At 40.3% G+C, this 25,461-nt stretch overlaps 1 protein-coding gene across 1 annotated transcript in view; it reads right to left on the bottom strand.

The window, feature by feature from the left end:
• TEX11 (testis expressed 11) overlaps positions 1 to 25,461 on the bottom strand; it is a 404,641-nt gene that overhangs the window by 343,288 nt on the left and 35,892 nt on the right. Inside the window, 4 exon segments of the mRNA XM_023765080.1 lie at positions 7,294 to 7,413; positions 7,505 to 7,585; positions 14,339 to 14,418; positions 19,104 to 19,188. Coding sequence (XP_023620848.1) covers positions 7,294 to 7,413; positions 7,505 to 7,585; positions 14,339 to 14,418; positions 19,104 to 19,188 — 366 coding nt within the window.

Below are 25,461 nucleotides of genomic sequence, written 5' to 3'. Positions count from 1 at the left end.
AGCAGTAGCCCTGTAAGGCACCTGCCCCTGTCCAAGAAGCAGCAGCCTCATAAGCAGCCCACCCCATCTGAGGAATAGCAGCAATGTGCAGCTAGCCTCGATCCAAGGAGCAGCAGCCACGTGAGCAGTCCGCCCCTGTCCAAGAGCAGAAGCCATGTGAAAAGCCTGCCCCTGTCCAAGGTGTAGCAGCCGCACTTAGCCCACCCCCATCTGAGGAGCAGCAGCCTTGTGATCAGCCCACCGCTGTCCAAGGAACAGCAGCTGTGCAAGCAGCCTCCCCCACCAGCCAGAGGTGACACCACTGCTGTGAACAGCACCCACCAGAGAAGCCACTACCAACTGAGGAGCAGTCACTTGCGTGACCACCTGAGGAGCAACCACAGCCCAAGGAGCCACTGCCACCCAAGGAGCAGCCCCTGCATGACTCGACATCTAGATCAGTCATTGAGACATATAATGGGTAGACAAAGAAACCCCCAAAGGAAAGAAAAGGAGGACTCGCCAGAAAAGCAGCTAAGTGAAACAAAGGCATGCAATATATCAAAAAAAGAATTGAGAATAAGCGTCAGACACTTCATAAACCTGATGAAGAAAAACATCAACAACTTATGTAAGAATCAAGAAGAAATGGATGAAAAAATCAAAAACTTATGTAAGAATCAAGAAGAAATGAAGAGTGATATAGCTGCAATAAAAAACACCATAGAAAGTTTCAACAGTAGACAAGAAGAATCGGAGGACCGAATTAGCGAATTAGAAGACAGGGAAGCAAAACACACCCAAACTGAACTGCAATTGGAGAAAAAACTTAAAAGACAAGAGGAGAGCCTAAGGGAGCTATGGGACAACATGAAACGAAGCAACATACGAATAATAGGGGTGCCAGAACAACAGGAAGAGGAACAAGGGTGAGAAAACCTATTGGAAGAAATAGTGTCAGAAAACTTCCCCGAGGTGGGGAAGAAAAAAGTCCCACAAGCACAGAGAGTTCCAAACAAGATGAACCCGAAAAGACCCACACCAAGACACATCATACTTACCATGGCAAATGTTCAGGTCAAAGAGAGAATCTTAAAGGCTGCAAGAGAGAGACAGACAGAAAGTTACATACAAGGGATCTCTCATTAGATTATCAAATGATTTCTCAATAGAAACACATCAGGCCAGAAAAGAATGGAAGGAAATTGACAAAGTGATGCAAAGCAAGGGACTGAATCCAAGAATGCTCTATCCAGCAAGACTATCATTCAAAATTGAAGGGGAAATCAGGAGCTTCGCAGACAAAAAAAGGCTAAGGGAGTTTATCACTACCAAGCCAGCAATGCAAGAAATGCTAAGGGAATGCTGTAAAAAGAAGAAATAAAAAGCCAAAAAAGAAAACAGGTACAAAAAAATAAAAATGGCTACAAACAAGTACCTTTCAATAATAACTTTAAACGTAAACAGACTAATTGCTGCGATCAAAAGACATCGAGTGGCTGAATGGATAAAAAAACACGACCCATATGTATGCTGTCTACAAGAGACCCTCCTCAGAATTAGGGATTCACACGGACTGAAAGTGAAGGGATGGAAAAATAACTTTCAGGCAAATGAAAATGAAAAAAAAAAAACTGGGGTAGCAATACTTATATCTGACAAAATAGACCTCAAAGTGAAGGTCATAATAAGAGATAAGGAAGTCCACTTCATAATACTAAAGGGATCGATACAACAATAGGATATAACCCTGATAAACATGCACCCAATGCAGGAGCACCCAAATACATAAAAAACCTCCTGGAAGATATCAAGGGAGAGATCGACAACAATACAATCATAATAGGGGACTTTAATACACCACTGACATCACTGGATAAATCCTCTAGACAAAAAATCAGCAAAGACACAGCAATCCTAAATGACTCACTAGATCAAACGGACTTAATTGACATCTTCAGAATACTTCACCCCAAAGCCACAGAATATACATTCTTCTCAAGTGCACATGGAACAGTTTCAAAAATAGACCACATATTGGGTCACAAGCAAATTCTTCTCAAATTTAAGAAGATTAAAATCATATCAAGCATTTTCTCAGACCACAATGGCATAATATGGTAAATAAACTACAATAAAAACAATCCAAAAAATTCAAAAAATTGGAAGCTGAAAAGCATTCTATTAAACAATGATTTGGTTACCAAAGAGATCAAGAAGAAATTAAAAACATCCTGGAAACTAATGACAATAAAAACACAACAACGCAAAATCTATGGGACACAATGAAAGAAGTCCTGAGAGGGAAGTTTATAGCTCTACAGGCCTACCTCAAAAAACAAGAAAAAATGGTAATAAATCATCTAACTCTACAACTCAAAAAATTAGAAAGAGAGCAATAAAAAACGCACAGAGTGAGCAGAAGGAAGGAGATAATAAAGATCAGAGCAAAAATGAATGACATAGAGACCACAAAAACAATACAGAAGATCAATGAAACCAAGAGCTGGTTCTTTGAAAGGATAAACAAGATTGATGGCCCTCTAGCCAGGCTCACCAAGAAGCAAAGAGAGAGGACCCAAATACACAAAATCAGAAATGAAAGAGGCAAAATAACAATAGACCCCACAGAAATACAAAGGATTGTTAAAAAATACTATGAACAACTCTATTCTAACAAACTAGACAACCTACAGGAAATGGATATATTCCTAGAAAAATACATCCTTCCAAAACTCAATCAGAAAGATTCTAAAAGTCTCAATAGCCTGATAACTATGGAAGAAATTGAAGCAGTCATCAAAAAGCTTCCAGCAAACAAAAGCCCAGGGTCAGACGGCTTTACAGGAGAGTTCTACCAAACATTCAAGGAAGAACTAAAACCTATCATCCTCAGACTATTCCAAAAAAATTCAAGAGGAAGGAACACTTCCAAGCACATTCTATGAAGCCAGCATCACCCTAATACCAAAACCAGATAAAGACAACACAATGAAAGAGAATTACAGGACAATATCCCTCATGAACATAGATGCCAAAATCCTCAACAAAATGCTAGCAAATCGGATCCAGCAGTACATCAGAAAGATTATATACCATGACAAAGTAGCATTTATCCCAGGGATGCAACGATGGTACAATATCCGTAAATTAATAAACGTGATACATCACATAAACAAATTGGAAGATAAAAATCACATAGTCATATCAGTTGACGCAGAAAAAGCATTTGACAAAATACAACACCCTTTCTTGATAAAAACTCTCAGCAAGGTGGGAATAGAAGGATCATACCTCAACATAATAAAAGCCATATATGACAAACCCACAGCCAACATCATACTCAATGGGCAAAAACTAAAACCATTTCCCCTAAAAACAGGAACAAGACAGGGATGCCCACTCTCACCACTCCTGTTTGACATAGTATCGGACGTACTAGCCATTGCAATCAGACAAGAGGAAGAAATAAAAGACATCCAAATTGAAAAAGAAGAAGTAAAACTGTCCTTATTTGCAGATTACATGATACTCTACATAGAAAACCCTAAAGACTCCATCAAAAAATTACTAGACTTAATAAATTAATGTGGCAATGTAGCAGGATACAAAATTAAGGCCAAGAAATCTATGGCATTTTTATACACCAATAATGAACTTACAGAAAGAGAGACTAAAAAAGCAATCCCACTTATCATCGCACCAAAAAAATTAAGATAACTAGGAATAAACTTGACTAAGGAGGTAAAAGACCTATATGCGGAAAACTACAGGATACTGAAAAAGGAGATAGAGGAAGACATAAACAGATGGAAGACCATACAGTGTTCATGGATTGGTAGAATCAACATCATCAAGATGTCCATACTACCCAAAGCAATATATAGATTCAATGCACTTCCCATTAAAATACCAATGGCATATTTCACAGACCTAGATCAAACTTTCCAAAAATTCATCTGGAATAAAAAAACGACCCCAAATAGCTCCAGCAATCCTGAGAAAAAAGAACAAAGTAGGTGGGATCTCAATACCAGATATCAAGCTGTATTACAAAGCCACTGTTCTCAAAACAGCCTGGTACTGGCACAAGAACAGACATATAGATCAATGGAATAGAATAGAGATCCCAGAAATCGACCCAAACCACTATGCTCAATTAATATTCGACAAAGGAGGCATGGTCATACAATGGAGTCAATACAGACTCTTTAATAAATGGTGTTGGGAAAATTGGACAGATACATGCAAAAAAATGCAACTAGACCACCAACTTACACCATAAATAAAAATAAACTCAAAATGGATAAAGGACTTAAACATAAGACAGGAAACCATAAAAATACTAGAGGAATCCACTGGCAGCAAAATCTCAGACATATGATGAAGCAATTTCTTCACTGATACTGCTCCTAGGGCAATGGAAACTAAAGAGAAAATAAATAAATGGGACTACATCAAAATAAAAAGCTTTTGCACAGCAAAGGAAACCATCAACAAAACAAGAAAGTCCACTGCATGGGAGAAGATATTTGCAAATGTTATCACCGATAAGGGTTTAATATCCAACATTTACAGGGAACTCATACAACTTAACAAAAGGAAGATAAACAACCCAATCAAAAAATGGGCAATGGACCTAAATAGATACTTTTCGAAAGAAGACAGAAGAAAGGCCAAAAGACATATGAAAACATGTTCAAAGTCACTAATCATCAGAGATGCAAATCAAAATGACAATGCGGTACCATCTCACACCTGTCAGAATGGCTATCATCAACAAATCAACAAACGACAAGTGCTGGAGAGGATGTGGAGAAAAAGGAACCCTCACTCCCTGCTGGTGGGAATACAGACTGGTGTAGCCACTGTGGAGAACAGTATGGAGTTTCCTCAAAAAACTAAAAATGGACCTCCCATTTGACCCAGTGATCCCACTTCTAGGAATATATCCCAAGAAACTAGAAACACCAATTAGAAAGGATATATGCACCCCTATGTTCATAGCAGCACAATTCACCATAGCTAAGATTTGGAAACAGCCTAAGTGCCCATCAGTAGATGAGTGGATTAAAAATCTTTGGTACATCTACACAATGGAATACTACGCTGCAGTAAGAAAGAAGGAGTTTTACCATTTGCAACAGCATGGATGGAACTGGAGAGCATTATGTTAAGTGAAATAAGCCAGCCAGAGAAAGATAAATATCACATGATCTCACTCATTTATGGAATGTAATGAACAACATAAACTGATTAAAAAAAAAAAACAGATCCAGAGACAGAGAAGCATCGATCAGACCATCAAACCTTAGAGGGAAGGTAGGGGAGGGTGGGGGTAAGGGGAAGAGATCAACCAAAGGACTTATATGCAAGCATATAGGCCTAACCAATGGACACAGACAACAGGGGGGTGATGGCATGTGTCAGAGGGATGGGGTTTAATGTGGGGATAAGGACATATATGTAATAACTTAATCAATAAAAAATTTAAAAAAATAAATGTTAAGAAAAATAAAAGGATTACACTAGATCAGTGGTCGGCAAACTGCGGCTCGCGAGTCACATGCGGCTCTTTGGCCACTTGAGTGTGGCTCTTCCAGAAAATACCGACTTCTGCACATGGGCCACGAAGTTTCAATCGCACTGTACATGCGTGCCCGCATGTGGTATCTTGTGGAAGAGCCACACTCAAGGGGCCAAAGAGCCGCATGTAGCTCACGAGCCGCAGTTTGCCGACCACTGCTCTAGATGATGTTTAAGATCACTTTCATTTCTAGAATTACATAATAATTATAGAGCACAAACTCATCACGGCTAACATTTTATCAACTTAAAATGTACACCTAAATGTATGGTGACAAAAGGAGGAAATCCAGAAGAAAAACAGAGGTAAAGTACAACTTGGAACACTGATAGCAGCAGACTTTTAGAAAACATCAGCAAACAACCCAGAACAATTGCAAATGAGAAGACTCTTATCAAGCACATATTTTAGGCAGACCAGACTGTGAATGTAAGAGAGTCACAAAGATGGGTGTTTCAAGTAGAGGCTACTGCCATAAATAACAGAGATATTACATGCAGTGGTAAAATTATGTTTAGTTATATATCAGTCTTTTCAACTTCATCCAACCCCACATATATACCAATCACCATCAGTAATGTTACCTTCAGATACAAAACAGAGATAAAACAGGTCAAATATAGGCTCCGTCGTGCAATGGATAGCACATTGGACTTCTAAAAAGGTCAAATATAATCTTACTAGAGGCCCCGTGCACGAATTTGTGCACAGGTGGGATCCCTCGGTCTGGAGGGCCACTGAGGCCTATCGGGGGCCGGCTGGCTGGGGGGAGAGGCCCCAGGAGTTTGGTCAGGGTGGAGGGGGAGGGGCCACAGGAGGTTGGCTGTGGTAGCACACTGACCACCATGGGGCAGCTCCTGCATTGAGCATCTGCCCCTTGGTGGTTAGTGCATGTCACAGCGACTGGTCGACCGGTCATTTGGTCATATCGGTCTCTTAGGCTTTTATATCCTATGTAATAAAGAGGTAATATGCAAATTACCCCCTCACACCCTCACAAGATGGCTGCCTATGACCAGGCCGGCAGGAGGGTTAGTGAGGGACAACCAAACGACTGAACAAGCAGGCTGCATGGGGTGACCAAGCCAGCAGGGGGGTTAGTGAGGGACGACCAAATGACTGAACAAGCAGGCTGCATGGGGTGACCAGGCTGGCAGGGGGCTTAGTGAAGGACGACCAAATGACTGAACAGCAGGCTGCATGGGGTGAGCAGGCTGGCTGGGGGTGTGAAGTTGGGGGCAACCAGGCCGGCAAGGGGGGGCAGTTGGGGCAACCAGGCCGGCAGGGGGGGCAGTAAGGGGTGACCAGGCCAGCAGGGGAGGCAGTTAGGAGCGATCAGGATGGCAGGGAGGGGGCAGTTGGGGGCAACCTGGCCGGCAGCGGGGTAAGTTAGGGGCGACCAGGCCAGCACGCAGAGGCAGTGAGGGGCGATCAGGCTGTTGGGGGGTGGCAGTTAGGGGCGACCAGGCAGGCAGCCAGGTGAGCAATTAGGAGCCAGCAGTCCAGGATTGTGAGAGGGATGTCCGACTGCCAGTTTTGGCCCGATCCCGGGTGCAGGCTGGGCTCAGGGGACACCCCCCTCCCCGTGCATGAACTTCATGTACCACAGGCCTCTAGTATATAGATGAAAGGCTAATGATACCTGACTTTCTTATAATAGATCATCACTTTCGCATTTACATATACCAAATGCCTCACTGTGAGGTCCTGATGACTATGATACCTACTGACTCTGCTTGGTAAGAAAGCACTTTGAAAAGATTCCTCTCCACAGCCAACTTCTGCATAGTCACTTGGGTCTCAGTGAAGCTGCTCTGCATTAATTTGGCATATAATTGCTCCAACCCCTGGAAAATAAAACAACAATACTATGTAATAATGAGAATAAAAACTGTTACTAATAATTGCCACAGCTAAAAAAAATCAGTGGTAACTTACAGCCACAGCAGCTTGAAAAAATTCATCAGCGATCACAGCATTTCCAACATCCACCCACCCTTTTCCTGCTTTCATAGTCATCTGGAAGAGAGAGATTAGAAAATACATTTTTTAATCACACCTCCTCCAAACTGGTTGAGGAGGGTACTGAAGAAAATGTCCATATTCAGTAGTGTAATCCACAGAAAACAAAAAGGTAACAATCAGCGTTTATTAGAGTTCTGTGTTCTGCTTTGAACTCCATAATTTAAGAGGAATAGTTTTAGAAAAGCAATAATAAAAATAGCCCGGGCAGCATGACTCAGTGGTTGAGCATCGACCTATGAACCACAGTTTGATTCCCAGTAGGACATATGCCTGGGTTTTGGGCTCAATCCCCAGTGTGGGGCGGGCAAGCAGCAGCTGATCAATGATTGATGTTTCTCTCATCATTGATGTTTCTATCTCTCTCTCCCTCTCCTTTCCTCTATGAAATCAATAAAAATATTTTTAAATTAATAACCCGGCCAGTGGTTGAGCCTTGACCCATGCACCAGGAGGTCATGGTTTGATTCCCTGTCAGGGTACATGCCCAGGTTGTGGGCTCAATCCCCAGTGTGGGGTGTGCAGTAGGCAGCCGATCAATGATTCTCTCTCATCATTGATGTTTCTCTCCCTCTCCCTTCCTCTCTGAAATCAATAAAAATATATATTTTTTTAAAAACATATTTATAAAATAAGTTAAGTAATAGACTTGCCCAGCTGGAGTGGCTCAGTTGGTTGAGTGTAATCCTATGCACTGAGGGGTTGCCAGTTTAATTTCAAGCCAGGGCATATACCTGGTTTGCAGGTTTGATCCCCAATCAGGGAGTGTGCAGAAGCCAACTGATGTTTCTTTCTCACGTCGATGCCTCTCTTTCTTTCTCTCTCCCTTTCTCTCCTTCTCTCTCCCTTCCTCTCTCTATGCATGTCCTTGGGTGAGGATTAAAAAAAATTTAATATACTTGAAAAGACATCTTCTAAGGAAATATTAAAAAGAAAACATTGGGATTATTTAGATAAGACAAAATGCTCACATATATGAAGAAAGTTATATGATAAACATTAAACTATAAGTGAACAACACCTGGGTTCTAGTTTTAAATCATATCTCTAATAAATTTTTTTATTAATCCAACAAATGTCTATTAAGTATCCTTTATATGCCAGGCACCTTGAAGAAGCTCACAGTATTGTAACTGACAGACATCTAAATAAATATTTGATATGAAATATGCACAAATGCTATGGAAGCAAAGAAGAACTGAATAAAGATGAAGAACTGAGCACACACTACAGCCACCCTTTGTGTTATAAGCCCCTAGAAATGCAGTGTGTGTCTGTGTGTGTGTATGCATATATACATATATATATTATACTATAAATTTTGGATACTATAAATTTATATCTAGCATATATGCTATAATTTTAGTATAAACTTTATAGACTATAAATCCCTGGACATGATATATGTAATATTAGATACATTATATTAAGTATATCATATTTTACATATATATTATTTCTAGGAATTTATATATATTCTCTATAAATAAGAGAAAAGATATACATATTTTTCTTATTCAATAAGAGTCCTGTCCCTAGCTGGTTTTGCTCAGTGGATAGAGCATCGGCCTGCAAACTGAAGGGTACCGGGTTCAATTCCAGTCAAGGGCACATGCCTGGGTTGTGGGCTCAATCCCCAGTAGGGGGGCAGGTAGGAGGCAGCTGATCAATGATTCTCTCTCCTCATTGATGTTTCTATCTCTCTCTTCCTCTCCCATCCATGCTGAAATCATAAAAATATACATATTTTTTAACAAGAGTCCTGGAAATAAGGGGCATTTTTAGTTGACCTAAATTAATGAGAAACCTCTAAAAAATAGACAGCAAATGGGATGAGGTCAAACCACCATCCCAAAAATGCACAAAAATGAAAAATGCAGAAACATTATGGGTGTGAATAGCAGGAGTATCAGACAGTTGGCTTCCCCACAAGAGGTATCTCCTCCTTTCTCACCCAGGAAGGAATCATGAGTACAATCACTTAGGCTGGAAAAAAGTAGAATTCCAGGTGACTGACAACACAGGTCAATTGAAGAATCCAGTCCTACTTCTCCATCAGTCACTGATTCAGGTTATGGTAAATAGTGTATTTACAGAAAACTATCAAGGAATCTCAAATCAAATATGAGCAACAATGACCAAACAATTGAGGGAATCCTTATATAATAAAAGAGAAACATGCAAATTAACAGTCCCTCCACTATGCTCAAGCCACGCCCACCAGCCAATGAGAAAATAGTATGCAAATTAACCCGACAAAAATGGTAGGTAATTTGCATACACAGAGCAGAGTGGGAGAGCTGGCAGCTTGGGGGATCATGGCTCCCTTGGTCACTGGATGGAGAGCAGAGCAGGAGAGCCAGAGGCTTGGGGGAACGTGGCTCCCTTGGTCCTGAAAACCCAGAGCATGGGGAGCACCAGGAATTCTGGGAATAGTAGTTCTGATGGCAGCCCCAGGACTGGAAGTGGAAGCCCAAAGCGCAGGGAGCACCAGGAATGCTGGGAATTGTAGTTCTCCTAGACACTAGAACAAAGTGAGCCTAGAGCAAGTTACTGTTGCAGTTGGGGATGGAGAAAAAGCAAAGGGAAGAGACATAAGTAAAATCAGAGTGTCTAAGAAAAATTAAAAGGAAGATATCCTAAAACTTCCAGGAAATCTCCACCAATGGAGCAAAGAAAAAAAAAGCCTCTATTATTCTGTGAACAACAAACCAAACTGGGTTGGGGGTCTCAGACAATTCGTTCATATGATTGCAAAGACAGACAGGAACCCCCGGATTGGAGAGGGCTCCCTTGAGGGCTCCCAGATTAGAGAGGGTGCAGGTTGGGCTGAGGGACCCCTCCCTCCACCCTCCCAGCCCCCCAGTACATGAATCTTCATGCACCGGGCCCCTAGTGATTACCATAAAAGGACATCACACTCAACAAATAGAATACCTGAGAAAATATTAAGAGAGCAAGAAAATAAAGAGAAATACCACTATTATCCACAGAATTAAATAGTAGTCACAACCAATAAAATGCTCCTTTCAGTTTTTATCCTTTGAATCAACAAAGCCAAAAATGCAAATGTTAAAGGTGACATAAGTTAAAAGGTTTAAGGCAGCGGTTCTCAACCTGTGGGTCGCGACCCCTTTGGCGGTCGAATGACCCTTTCACAGGGGTTGCCTAATACCATCCTGCATATCAGATATTTACATTATGATTCATAACAGTAGCAACATTACAGTTATGAAGTAGCAACGAAAATAATTTTATGGTTGGGTCACAACATGAGGAACTGTATTTAAAGGGCCAGAAGGTTGAGAACCACTGGTTTAAGGTAAGGAAAGGTAGAGAGAATGATAAAGGTACTTATATGCTCTCCGAATGGAAAGTAAAGACATACTCTCCAAAATTGATGTAAAAATAAAAATGTAAAGTTTGTTATTTAAAGTTTTAAAAGGTAACCATCAGATAAATAGAAATAGTATAATTAACAAAAAACAAAACAAAATGGGGAGTAAGAGAAAGTAATATTAGAAAATAAGAGATAAATCTTCTTCCATCATAGCAGAAAAATAGACCCTATATAAACTGATAAATCAAAAGTTAATTGGGAATGACATGAGCATCATGATGGAGTGAGAACACCTCTTGCTTTCTCCCCTTAAAGTAACAAGTTGAAAGATTGTTGAACCTCTAGCCAGACTCACCAAGAAGCAATGAGAGAGGACCCAAATAAACAAAATCAGAAATGAAAGAGGTGAAATAATAACAGACCCCACAGAAATACAAAGGATTGTTAAAAAAATACTATGAACAACTCTATTCCAACAAACTAGACAACCTAGAGGAAATGGACATATTCCTAGAAAAATACAACCTTCAAAATTCAATCAGGAAGAATCTAAAAATCTCAATAGGCTGATAACTATGGAGAAAATTAAAGCAGTCATCAAAAAGCTTCCAGCAAACAAAAGCCCAGGGCCAGACAGCTTTACAGGGGAGTTCAGACTATTCCAAAAAATTCAAGAGGAAAGAACACTTCCAAGCACATTCTATGAAGCCAGCATTACCCTAATCCCAAAGCCAGATAAAGACAACACAATGAAAGAGAATTACAGGCCAATATCCCTCATGAACATAGATGCCAAAATCCTCAACAAAAATCTAGCAAATCAAATCCAGAATTACATCAGAAAGATTATATACCATGACGAAGTAGGATTTATCCCGGGGATGCAAAGATGGTACAATATCTGCAAATAAATAAACACGATACATCACATAAATAAATTCAGAGATAAAAATCACATAGTCATATCAATTGATGCAGAAAAAGCATTTGACAAAATCCAACACCCTTTCTTGATAAAAACCCTCAGCAAAATGGGAATAGAGGGATCATACCTCAACATAATAAAAGCCTTATATGACAAACCTATACTCAATGGGCAAAAACTAAAACCATTTAACTTAAGAACAGGAATGAGACAGGGATGCCCACTTTCACCACTCCTGTTCAACATAGTACTGGAAGTGCTAGCCATAGCAATTAGACATTAAAAAGAAATAAAAGTTATCCAAGTTGGAAAAGAAGACGTAAACCTGTCATTATTCACAGATGAAATAATACTGTACATAGAAAACCCTAAAGACTCCATCAAAAATTATTAGACTTAATAAGTGAATTCGGCAATGTGGCAGGATACAAAATTAACACCTAGAAATCTATGGCTCTTTTATACACCAATAATGAACTCACAGAAAGAGAAACTAAAAAAACAATCCCTTTTACCATTACAACAAAAAAATTAAGATACCTAGGAATAAACTTAACTAAGGAGGTAAAAGACCTGTTCTTCGAAAACTACAGGACGTTGAAAAAAGAGATAGAGGAAGACATAAACAAATGAAAGAATATACCTGTTTATGGATTGGTAGAATCAACATCATTAAAATGTCCATACTACCCAAAGCAATCTATAGATCCAATACAACCCCCATTAATATACCAATGGCATATTTCACAGAACTAGAACAAACTCTCCAAAAATTTATATGCAATTAAAAAAAAAACACTCCCAAAGGCCACAGTAATCCTGAGAAAGAACAAAGTTGGAGGGATCACAATACCAGATATCAAGCTATATTACAAAGCCACTATTCTCAAAACTTCCTGGTACTGGCACAAGAACAGACATATAGGCCAATGGAACAGAATGGAGAACCCAGAAATCGACCCAAGCCATTATGCTCAATTAATATTTGACAAAGGAGGAAAGAGCATACAATGGAGTCAAGACAATCTCTTCAATAAATGGTGTTGGGAAAACTGGACAGATACATGCAAAAAATGAAACTAGACCACCAACTTACACCATACACAAAAATAAACTCAAAACGGATAAAGGACTTAAACAAAAGATAGGAAACCATAAAAATCTTAGAAGAATCCATAGGCAGCAAAATAGCAGACATATGTCAAAGCAGTATCTTTACCAATACAGCTCCTAGGACAATGGAAACTAAGGAAAAAGTAAAGAAATGCGACTACATCAAAATAAAAAGCTTGTGCATAGCAAAAGAAACCATCAACAAAACAACAAAACACTGCATGGGAGAACATATTTGCCAATGTTATCTCTGATAAGGGTTTAATCTCCAACATTTATAGGGAACTCATACAACTCAACAAAAGGAAGATAAACAATCCAATCAAAAAATGGGCAAAGGACCTAAATAGACACTTTTCAAAAAAGGACATACATAAGGCTGAAAGACATATGAAAACATGCTCAAAGTCACTAATCATCTGAGAGATGCAAATCAAAATGACAATGAGATACCAACTCACACCTGTCAGAATGGTTATTATCAACAAACCAACAATCAACAAGTACCGGCGAGGATGTGGAGAAAAAGGAACCCTCATGCACTGCTGGTGGGAATGCAGACTGGTGCAGCCACTATGGAAGACAGTATTGAGTTTCCTCAAAAAAATTAAAAATGGAACTCCCATTTGACCCAGTAATCCCACTTCTAGGAATATATCCCAAGAAATCAGAAACACCAATCATAAAGGATATATGCACCCCTATGTTCCTAGCAGCACAATTTGCAATAGCTATGATTTGGAAACAGCCTAAGTGCCCATCAGCAGATGAGTGTATTAAAAAACCATGGTACAAAAAATATAATAAAATAAATAAAAAACCATTGTACATCTACACAATGGAATACTACGCTATTGTAAAAAAAGAAGGAACTCTTACCATTTGCAACAGTATAATAGGACTTGGAGAGCATTATGCTAAGTGAAATAAGCCCATTGGAGAACAATAAATGTCATATGATCTCATTCATTTGTGGAATATAATGAACAACATAAACTGATGAACTAAAGTGGATCCAGAGACATAGAAGCATCGAACAGACCATCCAACCTCAGAGGGAAGGCAGGGGAGGGGGAAGGTAAGAGAGCAACCAAAGGACTTGTATACATGCATATGGGCATGGCCCATGGACACAGACAGTAGGGAGGTGGGGGCATGTCTCAGGGTGGGAATAGCCGGGGAGAGATCAATGGGGGAAAAAGGAGACATGTAACACTTTAAACAATAAAGAATTTTTTTAAAAAAAGAAAAGGAAACATGAATACACTAAAGGATATAACCTTCTTCCAGTTTACACTAACTTCAACCATCTTCATAGAGTAATAACTATCTCATTGCATCTGTACTTTGTCCTCATTTAATTAGGACTTACCAAAATCCGTCTGTGAATAGCTTCTTCTGAAGCAGCTGAGCTTTCACACATACACAGCAACTTGCAAGCAACATGCCGTACTGCAAAAACAGTAATTAGACACCCATAAACATAAAACATTCATTCTTTTTTATAAACATATGAAAAGAGATGTGAAATGAAACAAGTATTGTTGTTAAATATAATAGTTGTAAAGGCTTTTAAAAACTCAATTATTAAAAGTAAGTGATCTGATATTTATCAAATGAATAATTTGCTTAATGTTAGTCAGACAGATACTGAATTTTGAAATTTTAATTTCTGCAGGTTTTAAGCCCCAAAGACTCACTGAAGATACCTGGTTTCACATGCTGTCTTGTATGTGCTAACAACCATATAATTCTATGTGGAACAATATAAGGATAGTTAGGGATTAGTCTCCTAAATTTGAAACTTTCTAAATATATTCTTTGCCAAAGATGACATAAAAGTTCTTAAAATATAATTTAGAAAATACAAATATCTTCATTATACAGTTCGCTTCCCGTGAAAATAGGAAAGTTTGAATAAGTGTAACTTTCTTGTTTGTGTAGTTTCTTTCATCATAAAACATATCCAATTTTTTAAAGGATAATTTCACACATAACTGAACTAGCTGTCTTGATGTTAAGTCTCAGTAACTCTTCTACCTATGCTAAAACCATTTTTTAATTAATATTCAATTGAAAAGAGATTTGCTCAGCTGAAATTACAGGGTAACTGGAGTAGATATTTATTATCCATCATGAAATGAAAAATCTATTCATTCCTTAACAAAGTTTATTTATTTCTAAAATAACAAAAACAAACACTTTCAGTAAAATAACCAATCTATATATATATATATATATATATATATATAAAAGCCTAAGCGTGATGCGCAATGACCACCAGGTGGCAGACGCTACGACCAGTAGAGGAGGGAGCCCAATTTTTCTTGGAATCGGCCATGGGTTAGGTTGCTGCTGGGGCACTGTCAGCCCCAAATCTGCTTCACCCGCACGCACCCTGGACCCAGAGAGAAGGGAGGAGGGAGCCCAATTCCTCACAGAATCGGCTGTGGGTTAGGTTGTTGCTAGGGCACTATCGGCCCTGAATCTGCTTCACCCACATCCCAGATTGCAAGAAGGCTCAGGCCAGGCTGAGGGACCCTTCCGGTGCATGAATCTGTGCACCAGGCCTCTAGTAATCATATATTTACATTGTCTTGCATTTCCAGATTTTTAAATGTTTCCTTTATTTTTTCCAAAGTTTACTAATTCTGCAGGTTTTTTAAAAATATATTTTTATTTATTTCAGAGTGGAAGGGAGAGGGAGAGGGAGCTAGAAACATCAATGATGAGAATCATTGATCAGCTGCCTCCTGCACACCCCCTGCTGGGGATCGAGCCCACAGCCAGGCATGTGCCCTGACTGGGAATTGAACCGTGATTCACAGGTCGATGCTCAACCACTGAATCACTCAGGCTGGGCTGCAGTTTTCTTAAGGAGCCTGATCTTTTGATTATTTCCCCTCTCCAAAGTTACCTTCAGTACCTCCCTCTCAATTTACTCTTTTCTCTCTACCTTCAAATACATCCATCTCCCTTCCTCGAAGAAAAAAGAATCAACCCCACTATGCTTCAAGCTTCCATCCCATTTCTCCTCTTCCTTTCATTGCCAAACTTCTTGAATTGATGGTCTATCTACTACCTCTATTTTCTTAATTCTCACTCATCTCCTTAAGCCCCTGCAATATTTTTGCATCCTTACCACTTAGCTAAAACTGCACTACCAAAGATCACCTTCCAGCATGCAACAGACTGAGGATTCTTAGAGGGAAGTGGGGAGGAGGGGGTGAGGGGTGGAAAGAGATTAAACCAAACAACTATATGCATATAAGCATAACCTATGGACACAGATAATAGTGTGCTGAAAGCCTGGGGAGGGTGTTAGAGGAGGGGGTCAATGGCAGGGGGGAAGGGGGACATCTGTAATACTTTCAACAATAAAGATGCATTTTTAAAAATAATAATAAAGAAAAAATTCTTTTTAAAATAAAATAATTAAAGGGGGGGGAGATCACCTTCTGTGACTTCACAGCAACATTTCACAGTGATCATAACCTTTTTTTAAAAAATATACTTCCTTGACATCACAGCTTTGAGCAGTGTCCCTCTGTGGGAAATGTCTCAGTCTAAGAATTTTGCACCCATCCCCACATTCTTGATCCAGCTGATTATAGTTATCACCAACAAGCCTTTAGGCCAAAGGCAGCTAGCTGAAGCTGAGAAAGAATGCCGCTTCAGTATAAAGATTTTTTAATGCCATTCCTCTATCCTTGTCTTTTCACCAGACTGTTCTTGGCGCCTCTACATTATAAATATCTTGGATAGGTGCCTGCTGACTCCTTACATCTGCCTTACCCTGCTCTATCAGTGCCCACAGCTTGATAGTTGAATTGACTTTACTAGTAAACAATACATAGTGTTGTATGCTCTGGCATTTGTGAAGTCTTTTTCTTGTTCATTTACCCATTCCTTCCCAGATCCTCAAGGTATTTTTTGTTCTGGACTCTTATCTTGTCCCTTTCACCTACTATCTACCATAATGTGGTATGACAACCCTATCACAATATGTGTTCAATAAATGGGTAATGAGTGTGGGCTAGAATATTTGACCTTCTTTATGTCTCCTACCCTTGTTCTTGTTTTTCCAGGACTTGGAAGACTCAAGGTTAAAATTGCACTACTCTGTTTTCTCAACACCATTGGTTCTTAAAATTTGGTATACATGAGAATTTTTTTCAAATTACAAATATACCCAGGTTTCAATCTAAACCTAAGTCAAAACCACCATGGTGGGGCCTAGGCATCTGTAATGTAACAGACTCCACAGGTGAACCTTATTTATACCAACATTTAAGAACCGTTGCTCTTTATTTTCTTCCTCAGAGAATTCAACTACATCTGGGGCTTCAATAATCACCTCCATGTGAATACCTACCAAATCTACATGGAGGCTGACTTTTCTCATATCGCCAACCTTATTGTTTCCTCAAATGCAGCAAGTCTAAAATACAATTTATGTCATTCCCCTATTTTGGCTTTCCTATTTCTTTTCATTGTTCCATAATTCTTCACAATAATAAAAACAGTAGCCTATAAATCCTGATGACTTTTTTCATCACATAACATAATCCATTCACACTGAATTTGTTTTAAGGAGTCAAAGTATCTTCCAACAACATCTTTTTGGAATAAAACTCTTTTAAATCAGAGGCTTCCTGCATGACATCCTGTTTTCCACTATTATCTTAAAAGTACTATAATAAGCACCCGAATATCTGTTTAAGAAGTGCTACATGCACAGAGTCAGCACACTGGGAGAAGTCCTAGGGCTGCAGCTCCCACTTCATTTACCAAATCCCTAGTACTTGACAAGCAGTGAAAAACAGCTAGAGCAATGTTCCTTGATATGCAGAATGGTGGGAGTTTAGAATTAATGCATTTTAATCTAACACAGTTCACCTGTGTAATAAGTTTCTAACTATTCCCTCCCCATAACTACAGGAACTAAGGCTTCTAGGAGCAATGATATCAACATTTATGAGTTAAAAAGATAGAACTGGTCTTTAAAAACATCTTAATAGAGGAGTGGACTACTGAGTAAGTATATTATCAACTTTATTAACCATTACTCTATACCTATACTAAAGTTGTGCACAGTTTGGTTTATATTTATAAAGATAAATACTTGGTAATAAATTTTGTTACATACAGATAAAATTTATTTATCTTCACAAAGCCAACCAGTCCAGACATTTACCTATTAGACTACTGCCTCAATGTATCCTTTATAATTGGGCAAAATAATTTCCAAAATTACATTGTCACTATCCTTGTTGGAAATCAGTAACTGTGAGCACACTAAACCCTGCTTATTTTGCTTAAGCCAGCCGTGGGCAAACTACGGCCCGCGGGCCGGATCCGGCCCCCTTTGAAATGAATAAAACTAAAAAAAAAAAAAAAAAAAGACCGTACCCTTTTATGTAATGATGTTTACTTTGAATTTATATTAGTTCACACAAACACTCCATTCATGCTTTTGTTCCGGCCCTCCGGTCCAGTTTAAGAACCCATTGTGGCCCTCGAGTCAAAAAGTTTGCCCACCCCTGGCTTAAGCGCTAGAACTTTGCCAGTGAACCACATTTAATGCATCCAAGCAGATGAGCTTGGTTTAGGGTTTTTGTTTTGTTGTTGTTTGCTCTTAGGTAGAAAAAAACTTCTTTTTCTCAGTCCAATGTTCATCAACCAACCTCATGAGGAAACTAATCATTACAGATATTTTAAATCCAAATCCCTCATATAGCAGCATTTTTTTTCTATATTTTCAATGGAGAGAGAAAACTACTATTTGATGGTCCTTCAGAACCCAGAACATCTCTTCTCCAAAGAAAATTATCCATGTCTTTTAATGTTCCCTCAAGTTCTCATTTTCCCACCCTTTAATCATCTTTGTTGTTTACCACCAGCCTATTTCTTGCAGTGATGCTTTTAAACTTTTATTAATATGGAGCTAATTTCGGAAAAATTATAAAACTGAGGGAGGCTCTTTGCTTGAGAAACCACTGTTTATGGGTTGTTTTGCTTAGTCTTATTTTAACAAATTTCCATCTAAGAATTGGTCAAAATATTATTTCAATTGCTGGAACATAACCTGATTTATAATAAGAATACTCCTCACGGGTCATAAAATATATACGTACATTTAGCTTTCTGCTCTTTACTTATAACCAAACCGACTCTCTTGGTAACTGCCCAGTTCCACAGGTTTACTGCCATTTCTTCAACCTAGACAAGAGAAACATTTTCTTAGCCAGTTAAAATACTGTCCATCTCCAATGATATTTTCTTCCTTGTATATTTTATGCTTCTGTACTATTGTGGGTCACTTACGGGCCCTCTTTAATCTAGTCATATTCTACCTTTCATTCCCAAAACTTACCCACTGTTAAAATAACTATCTTACTGTCTCATAAACACAAATTGTCCATTTTTTTCTATGCACCTTCACCTGATATACCTCCTCCCATTCCCTTTACATAGCTCAAATCTACTTCACTCACACCAGGAACATCCATGACACTTTCAGCAATCACTACAGCCTACACTGACCTCTCTCTTCCTTGAATTCCTATATTGAGTTTCACATAATTGAGAAATTAATTATGCTATTGTGTATCATTTATTCTTTATTTTAGTTGTTATTCTTATTTCCAAACTAGGCTCCTTGATATCAAAGATCATGTCTTATAAAACTTATGGAGCACTTATAGTACCTGTCAAAGTCCTAAATAAAGAATATATACTCAAATAATAAAATTTGTTTCATTGTTTTGTTGTAGAGAGTAGAGGGCAAAGTTTCTAGCAGCTTCTTCTGGGGTTTATCTTTCTATCAGATGCAAAAATAAATCAATTTCATAGTGTCTCAGGGATTAAATGAAGACACCAAAAAATGTTAATTTGCTCTAGCCAAATTGGCTCAGTGGATAGAACGTTGGCCTGCGGACGGAAGGGTCCCAGGTTCAATTCCAGTCAAGGGCACATACCTCAGTTGTAGGCTCGATTCCCAGCCCTGGTCAGGGTGTGTGCAGGAGGCAAGCAATCAATGTGTCTCTCTCACATTTATGTTTCTCTCTCTGTCTCTCCCCTTCCCTTCCACTCTCTCTAAAAATCAATGGAAAAATATCCTCTGGTGAGGATTTATAAAAAAATTGGGGACAGGCTGGTTTCTGGCAAGGACCTCTGAAGAAAATAATTGGTCCTAATAAACATATTGGTAGATAGTAATACTAACTGGATGAGCAAAAAAAACCCACCTATTTTATGTACATTGAAGGTGCACAATTGTATTTTAATTTTATTTTCTCTAGTATCACTTTTCTTACCTACATTTCCACATTTTTCTGATGAGGTAGATTATTTATTTAGCACTGCTGTCATTTAACTAACTATGCTGGGGCTAATTCTCATTCTCATCTCCATCTCTCTCACATAGTAAACCCATGCCACGGCTGACCTAATGATGACTTTAACATAAAGTATCATTTGATTTGTTCCATCAAAAACACATGGAGTCAATATTTGAATCCAAATTTCCCAGAGGAAGAAATGGCATTTAGGGGGGAAAGTAAACATCTAGAGTAAAACAGCTTAAAGAAACTACCACTTTTGGTATTTTTGAAAGCAATTTGACAATATGTTTTTAAAAAGCCAAAAAATCATATTAATTGCTTTTCTGAGATTCTAGCATATAGATGTAATCTAAATGTTGAGGGGATAACTTTTACACTTAATAGTGTTCCCCATATTATTATTTACAATAGTGAAAATTAGGAGCAATATAATTATCCAATAATAAAGAAATACATAGATGGATTATGATAGATCCACTACAAGGAATATTACTTAGCCACTTAAAATAGTGATCATGCAACCTGGAAGAAATGGATAAATTCCTAGAAACATACAATCTTCCAAGGCTGAATCAGGAAAAAGGAGAAATACAAACAGACCAATAACTGCTAATGATATAGAATCAATAATCACAATCTTCCAACAAACAAAAACCCTGAAACAGATGGCTTAACAGGCAATTTTTAGCAAACATTCAAATACTAATTAATACCCATTCCTCCGAAACTATTCCAAAAAATTAAAGAGGGGGTATGCTCCCAAACTCATCTCAGAAAGCTAGCATTACCCTAATATCAAAACCAGACAAAGACACTACAAAAAATTATAGGCCAATATCCCTGATGAACATAGATGCAGAATTCCTCAACAAAATATTAGCAAACTGAATTCAGCAATACATTAAGAAGATCATACACCATGATCAAGCAAATTTATAGCTGGAGTACAAGGCTAATTCAATATCCACAAATCAATTAAAAGGATATACTACATAAATAAAATTAAGAATAAAAATCATATAATCATTACAATAGATGTAGAAAGAGCATTTGACATAATCCAGCATCCATTTGTGATTTTTTAAGAACTCTCAGCAAAGTGGGAATAGAGAAAACAAACATACCTCAACATAATAAAAGCCATATATGACAAACCCACAACTAACATCATATTCAATGGTGAACAGCCAAAAACTTTTTCTTTAATATCAGGAATAAGACAAGTATGTCCACTTTCACCATTTTTATTCAACATAGTAACAGAAGTACTAGCCACAGAAATGAGACAAGAAAAATAAATAAACGCCAACCAAACTGGAAAGGGAGAAGTACAATTGTCACTATTTGCAGATGACATCATACAAGAGAGAACCCTAAAGAATTCCGCCAAAAAACCCACTAGAACTAATAAATTCAGTGAAGTAGCAAAATACAAAATATTCAGAAATAGGGTGCATTTTTATACAGCAATAACAAACTATCAGAAATAGAGATTAAAAACACTCCCACTTACAATTCCATCAAAAGGAATAACATGCCCAGGAAGAAATTTAACCAAGGAGAGAAAGATCTGTACTCAGAAAACTATAAGACTCTGAAGAAAGAAACTGAAGGACATACCAAAAAATGGAAGGTTATACAGTACTCATAGATAGGAAAAATTAACATCGTTTAAATGTCCACATTACCCAAAGCAATCCACAGATTCAAATGCAATGCCTATCAAGATAACAATGGCATTTTTCACAGAACTAGAAAAAATAATCCTAAGATTGCTATGGAACCACAAAAAAAAAACCTTGAACAGCCAAAGCAATCTTCAAAAAGAAAAAGTGGGAGGTATCAAACTGCCTGATATCAAACTAAACTACAAGGCTAGAGTAATCAAAACAGCATGGTACTAGCATAAAAACTGACACATCCTATCTAATAAAAGAGAAACATGCAAATTGACCATACCCCCGAATGCTTCCCATTGGCTAATCAGCAGGATATGCAAATTAACTGCCAACCAAGATGGCGGCCGGCAGCCAGGCAGCTGAAGCGAACAGGAGGCTTGCTTGCTCCAGTGATGGAGGAAGCCAAGGTTCCCCGACTGCCGCCGCCCAGCTCTGAGCTCCGGATGCAACAATGTTGCAATTATAGAAGCTAAACAAGCTCCAGAAACCTGCTTTCAGCCGGCAGCGGGCTCAGAGCTTAGAGCGGCAGTGATGGCAACAGAGTTTCAATTATAGAAGCTAAACAAAGCCCAGATATCTGCTTTCAGCAGCTGAGGCCTCAAGCTGGAGCCGGCCTCAGAGCTAAAGCCGGCTCTCAGCTCCAGTGACAGCCATAGAAAGTAAATAAATCCCAGAATAAAAAAAAAAAGAAAGAAAGAAAAAAAGGAGAGGCTGGGAGCTTCAGTCACCTGCCAGCCTGAAAACGGCCCTCAGCCCCTCATCCAGACTGGCCAGGCACCCCAGTGGGGACCCCCACCCTAAAGGGGGTGCGGGCAGCCTAAAAACAGCCATCAGCCCATCATCCAGGCTGGCCAGGCACCCAAGCGGGACCCCCACCCTGATCCGGAACACCCTTCAAGGCAAACCAGCCGACCCCCACCCGTGCACCAGGCCTCTATCCTATACTACAGGCAGGGCGGGACAGCGTGAGCTGCCATCCGAGCTCCATGTGCAGCCCTTGGCAGTGGGGCATAAGCCCCGCCCCCAGCCGGGACCCCTATGTGCCAACTGAGCCCCAAGCCTGGACCCCCATGCCGCCTAAGCCCCGCACTGCTTAGCCCGGCCCCCAGCCAGGGACCCTATGACTATTGGAGAGCAAGAAAGTGCCGCTGGGCCCTGGGTCGCTGTGGTGATCCGGCCATCGGTAAGTAGAAAAGTGCAGCCTGTAGGCAGCCCCCAGCTGCGCCTGATCAGAGAGCAGGAAAAGCCCGGCCTGAGAGCACCCCCAAGCTGAGCCTGATCCAGGAGCAGGAAAGCCCGGCCTGCAGGCAGCCCCCAGCTGGGCCTGCTCCCCGGTCGCCATGGAGACCTGGAAGCTAGAAAGCCCGGCCTGTGGACAGCCCCCAGCTGGGCCTGCTCCCCCGTCACCATGGCGATCCTGGAGCAGGAAAGCCCGGCTTGCAAGCAGCACCCCCATCCTGGCCATAGCTCAAGGGAGAGTACAACATGCAGTGGAGGCCAGGAGCCTGAGAGATCAACACAGAGGGGCTCCTGCTCCAAGCCTCCATGGTGTGGCTGGGGGCAGGCCCCCAGCAGACACACACACACACACACACACACACACACACACACACAGGGCCTGCTCTGAGCCTCCAATGTGGCTGGGGGCAGAACCCCAGTGGGGACACACACACACATACACACACACACACACACACACACACACGGGACGCCTGCTCCGAGCCTCTGCTGCCAGACTGTGGCCATCAGTAGGACATCCACTGAGGGCTCCCGGACTGTGAGAGGGGCAGGCTGGGCTGAGGGAACCCCGAACCCCCATTGCACGAATTTCGTGCACCAGGCCTTTAGTCCTATATAATAAGAGAGAAACATGCAAATTAACCATCCCTCCACTATGTTCAAGCCACGCCCACCAGCCAAGCCCACCAGCCAATCAGGAGCAAGTATGCAAATTAACCCAACTAAGATGGCAGCGGCCATGGAGCTGGAGCAAGCAGGAGGCTTGGGTTGCCCCCAGTGATGGAGGAAGCCAAGCTTCCCGCCTGCCTGGCCGGCCCTCGGCTCCGCTCAAGGCTACAAAGTTTCAATTATAGAAGATAAACAAATCCCAGAAAAAAAGAAAAAAAAAAGGAGAGGCTGGGAGCTTGGGTCGCCAGGGGGCGTGGCCAGCCTGAAAACGGCCCTCAGCCCCTCACCCAGGCTGGCCAGGCACCACAGTGGGGACCCCCACCCTGAAGGGGGTGCGGGCAGTCTCAAAACAGCCCTCAGCCCCTCACCCGGGCTGGCCACACCCTCATGGGGTTAAGGTCCCCACAGGGGGCTTGACCAGCCTGCAAACAGCCAGAAGCCCCTCACCCAGGCTGGCCAGACAACCCAGTGGGAACCCCAACCCTGAAGGGGGTGTGGCCAGCCTGCAAACCGCCATCAGCCCCTCACCCAGGCTGGCTAGGCACCCTAACGGGGAATTCCACCATGAAGGGGGGTGGCCAACCTGAAAACAGCCCTCAGCCCCTCACCCAGGCTGACGAGGCACCCGAGCAGGACCCCCACCCTGATCCAGAACACACTTCAGGGCAAACCAGCCGGCCCCCACCCATGCACCAGGCCTCTATCCTATATAATAAAAGGGTAATATGCAAACTGAACCTAACAGCAGAATGACTGGAAATGACTGGTCACTATGACACACACTGACCACCAGGGGCAGACGCTCAATGCAGGAGCTGCATTGGCAAATATGTTCTCCCTTGCAGTGGGCTTTCTTGTTGTTTTGTTGATGGTTTCTTTTGCTGTGCACAGGCTTTTTATTTTGATGTAGTCCCATTTGTTTATTTTCTCCTTAGTTTCCATTGCCCTAGGAGCTGTATCAGTAAGGATAATTCTACGAGAAATGTCTACTATTTTGCTGCCTTATGGCTTCTTCTAAGATTTTTATGGTTTCCCGTATTACATTTCTGGGTTCTCTATTCTGTTCAATTGGTCTGTATGTCTGTTCTTGTGCCAGTACCAGGCAGTTTTGAAAACCGTGGATTTGTAATTTAGCTTGATACCTGGTATTGTGATCCCTCCTACTTTGTTCTTGTTTCTCAAGGTTGCTGCAGCTATTCGGGGTCTTTTTTGTTTTTTATTCCAGATGAATTTTTGGAGAGTTTTTCCTAGGTCTTTGAAGTATGCCATTGGTATTTTAATGGGGATTGCATTGAACTTATAATTTGCTTTGGGTAGTATGGACATTTTAATGATGGTGATTTTACCAATCCATGAATATGGTGTAATCTTCCATTTGTTGATGACTTCCCCTCTTTTTTCAGCATCCTTTAATTTCCTGAGTACAGGTCCTTTATCTCCTTGGTTAACTTTATTCCAAGGTATCTTAATTTCCTTGTTGTAATTGTAAATGTGACTTTTTTTTTTAGTTTCTCTTTCTGTGAGTTCATTATTGGTGTATAAAAAAGCCATAGATTTCTGGG

The sequence above is a fragment of the Myotis lucifugus genome, unplaced genomic scaffold (assembly GCF_000147115.1).
Source record: "Myotis lucifugus unplaced genomic scaffold, Myoluc2.0 scaffold_4, whole genome shotgun sequence".
Taxonomy (NCBI): Eukaryota; Metazoa; Chordata; class Mammalia; order Chiroptera; family Vespertilionidae; genus Myotis; species Myotis lucifugus.
The sequence above is the reverse complement of the archived record's forward strand: the minus strand, read 5'-3'. Positions and strand labels throughout refer to the sequence as shown.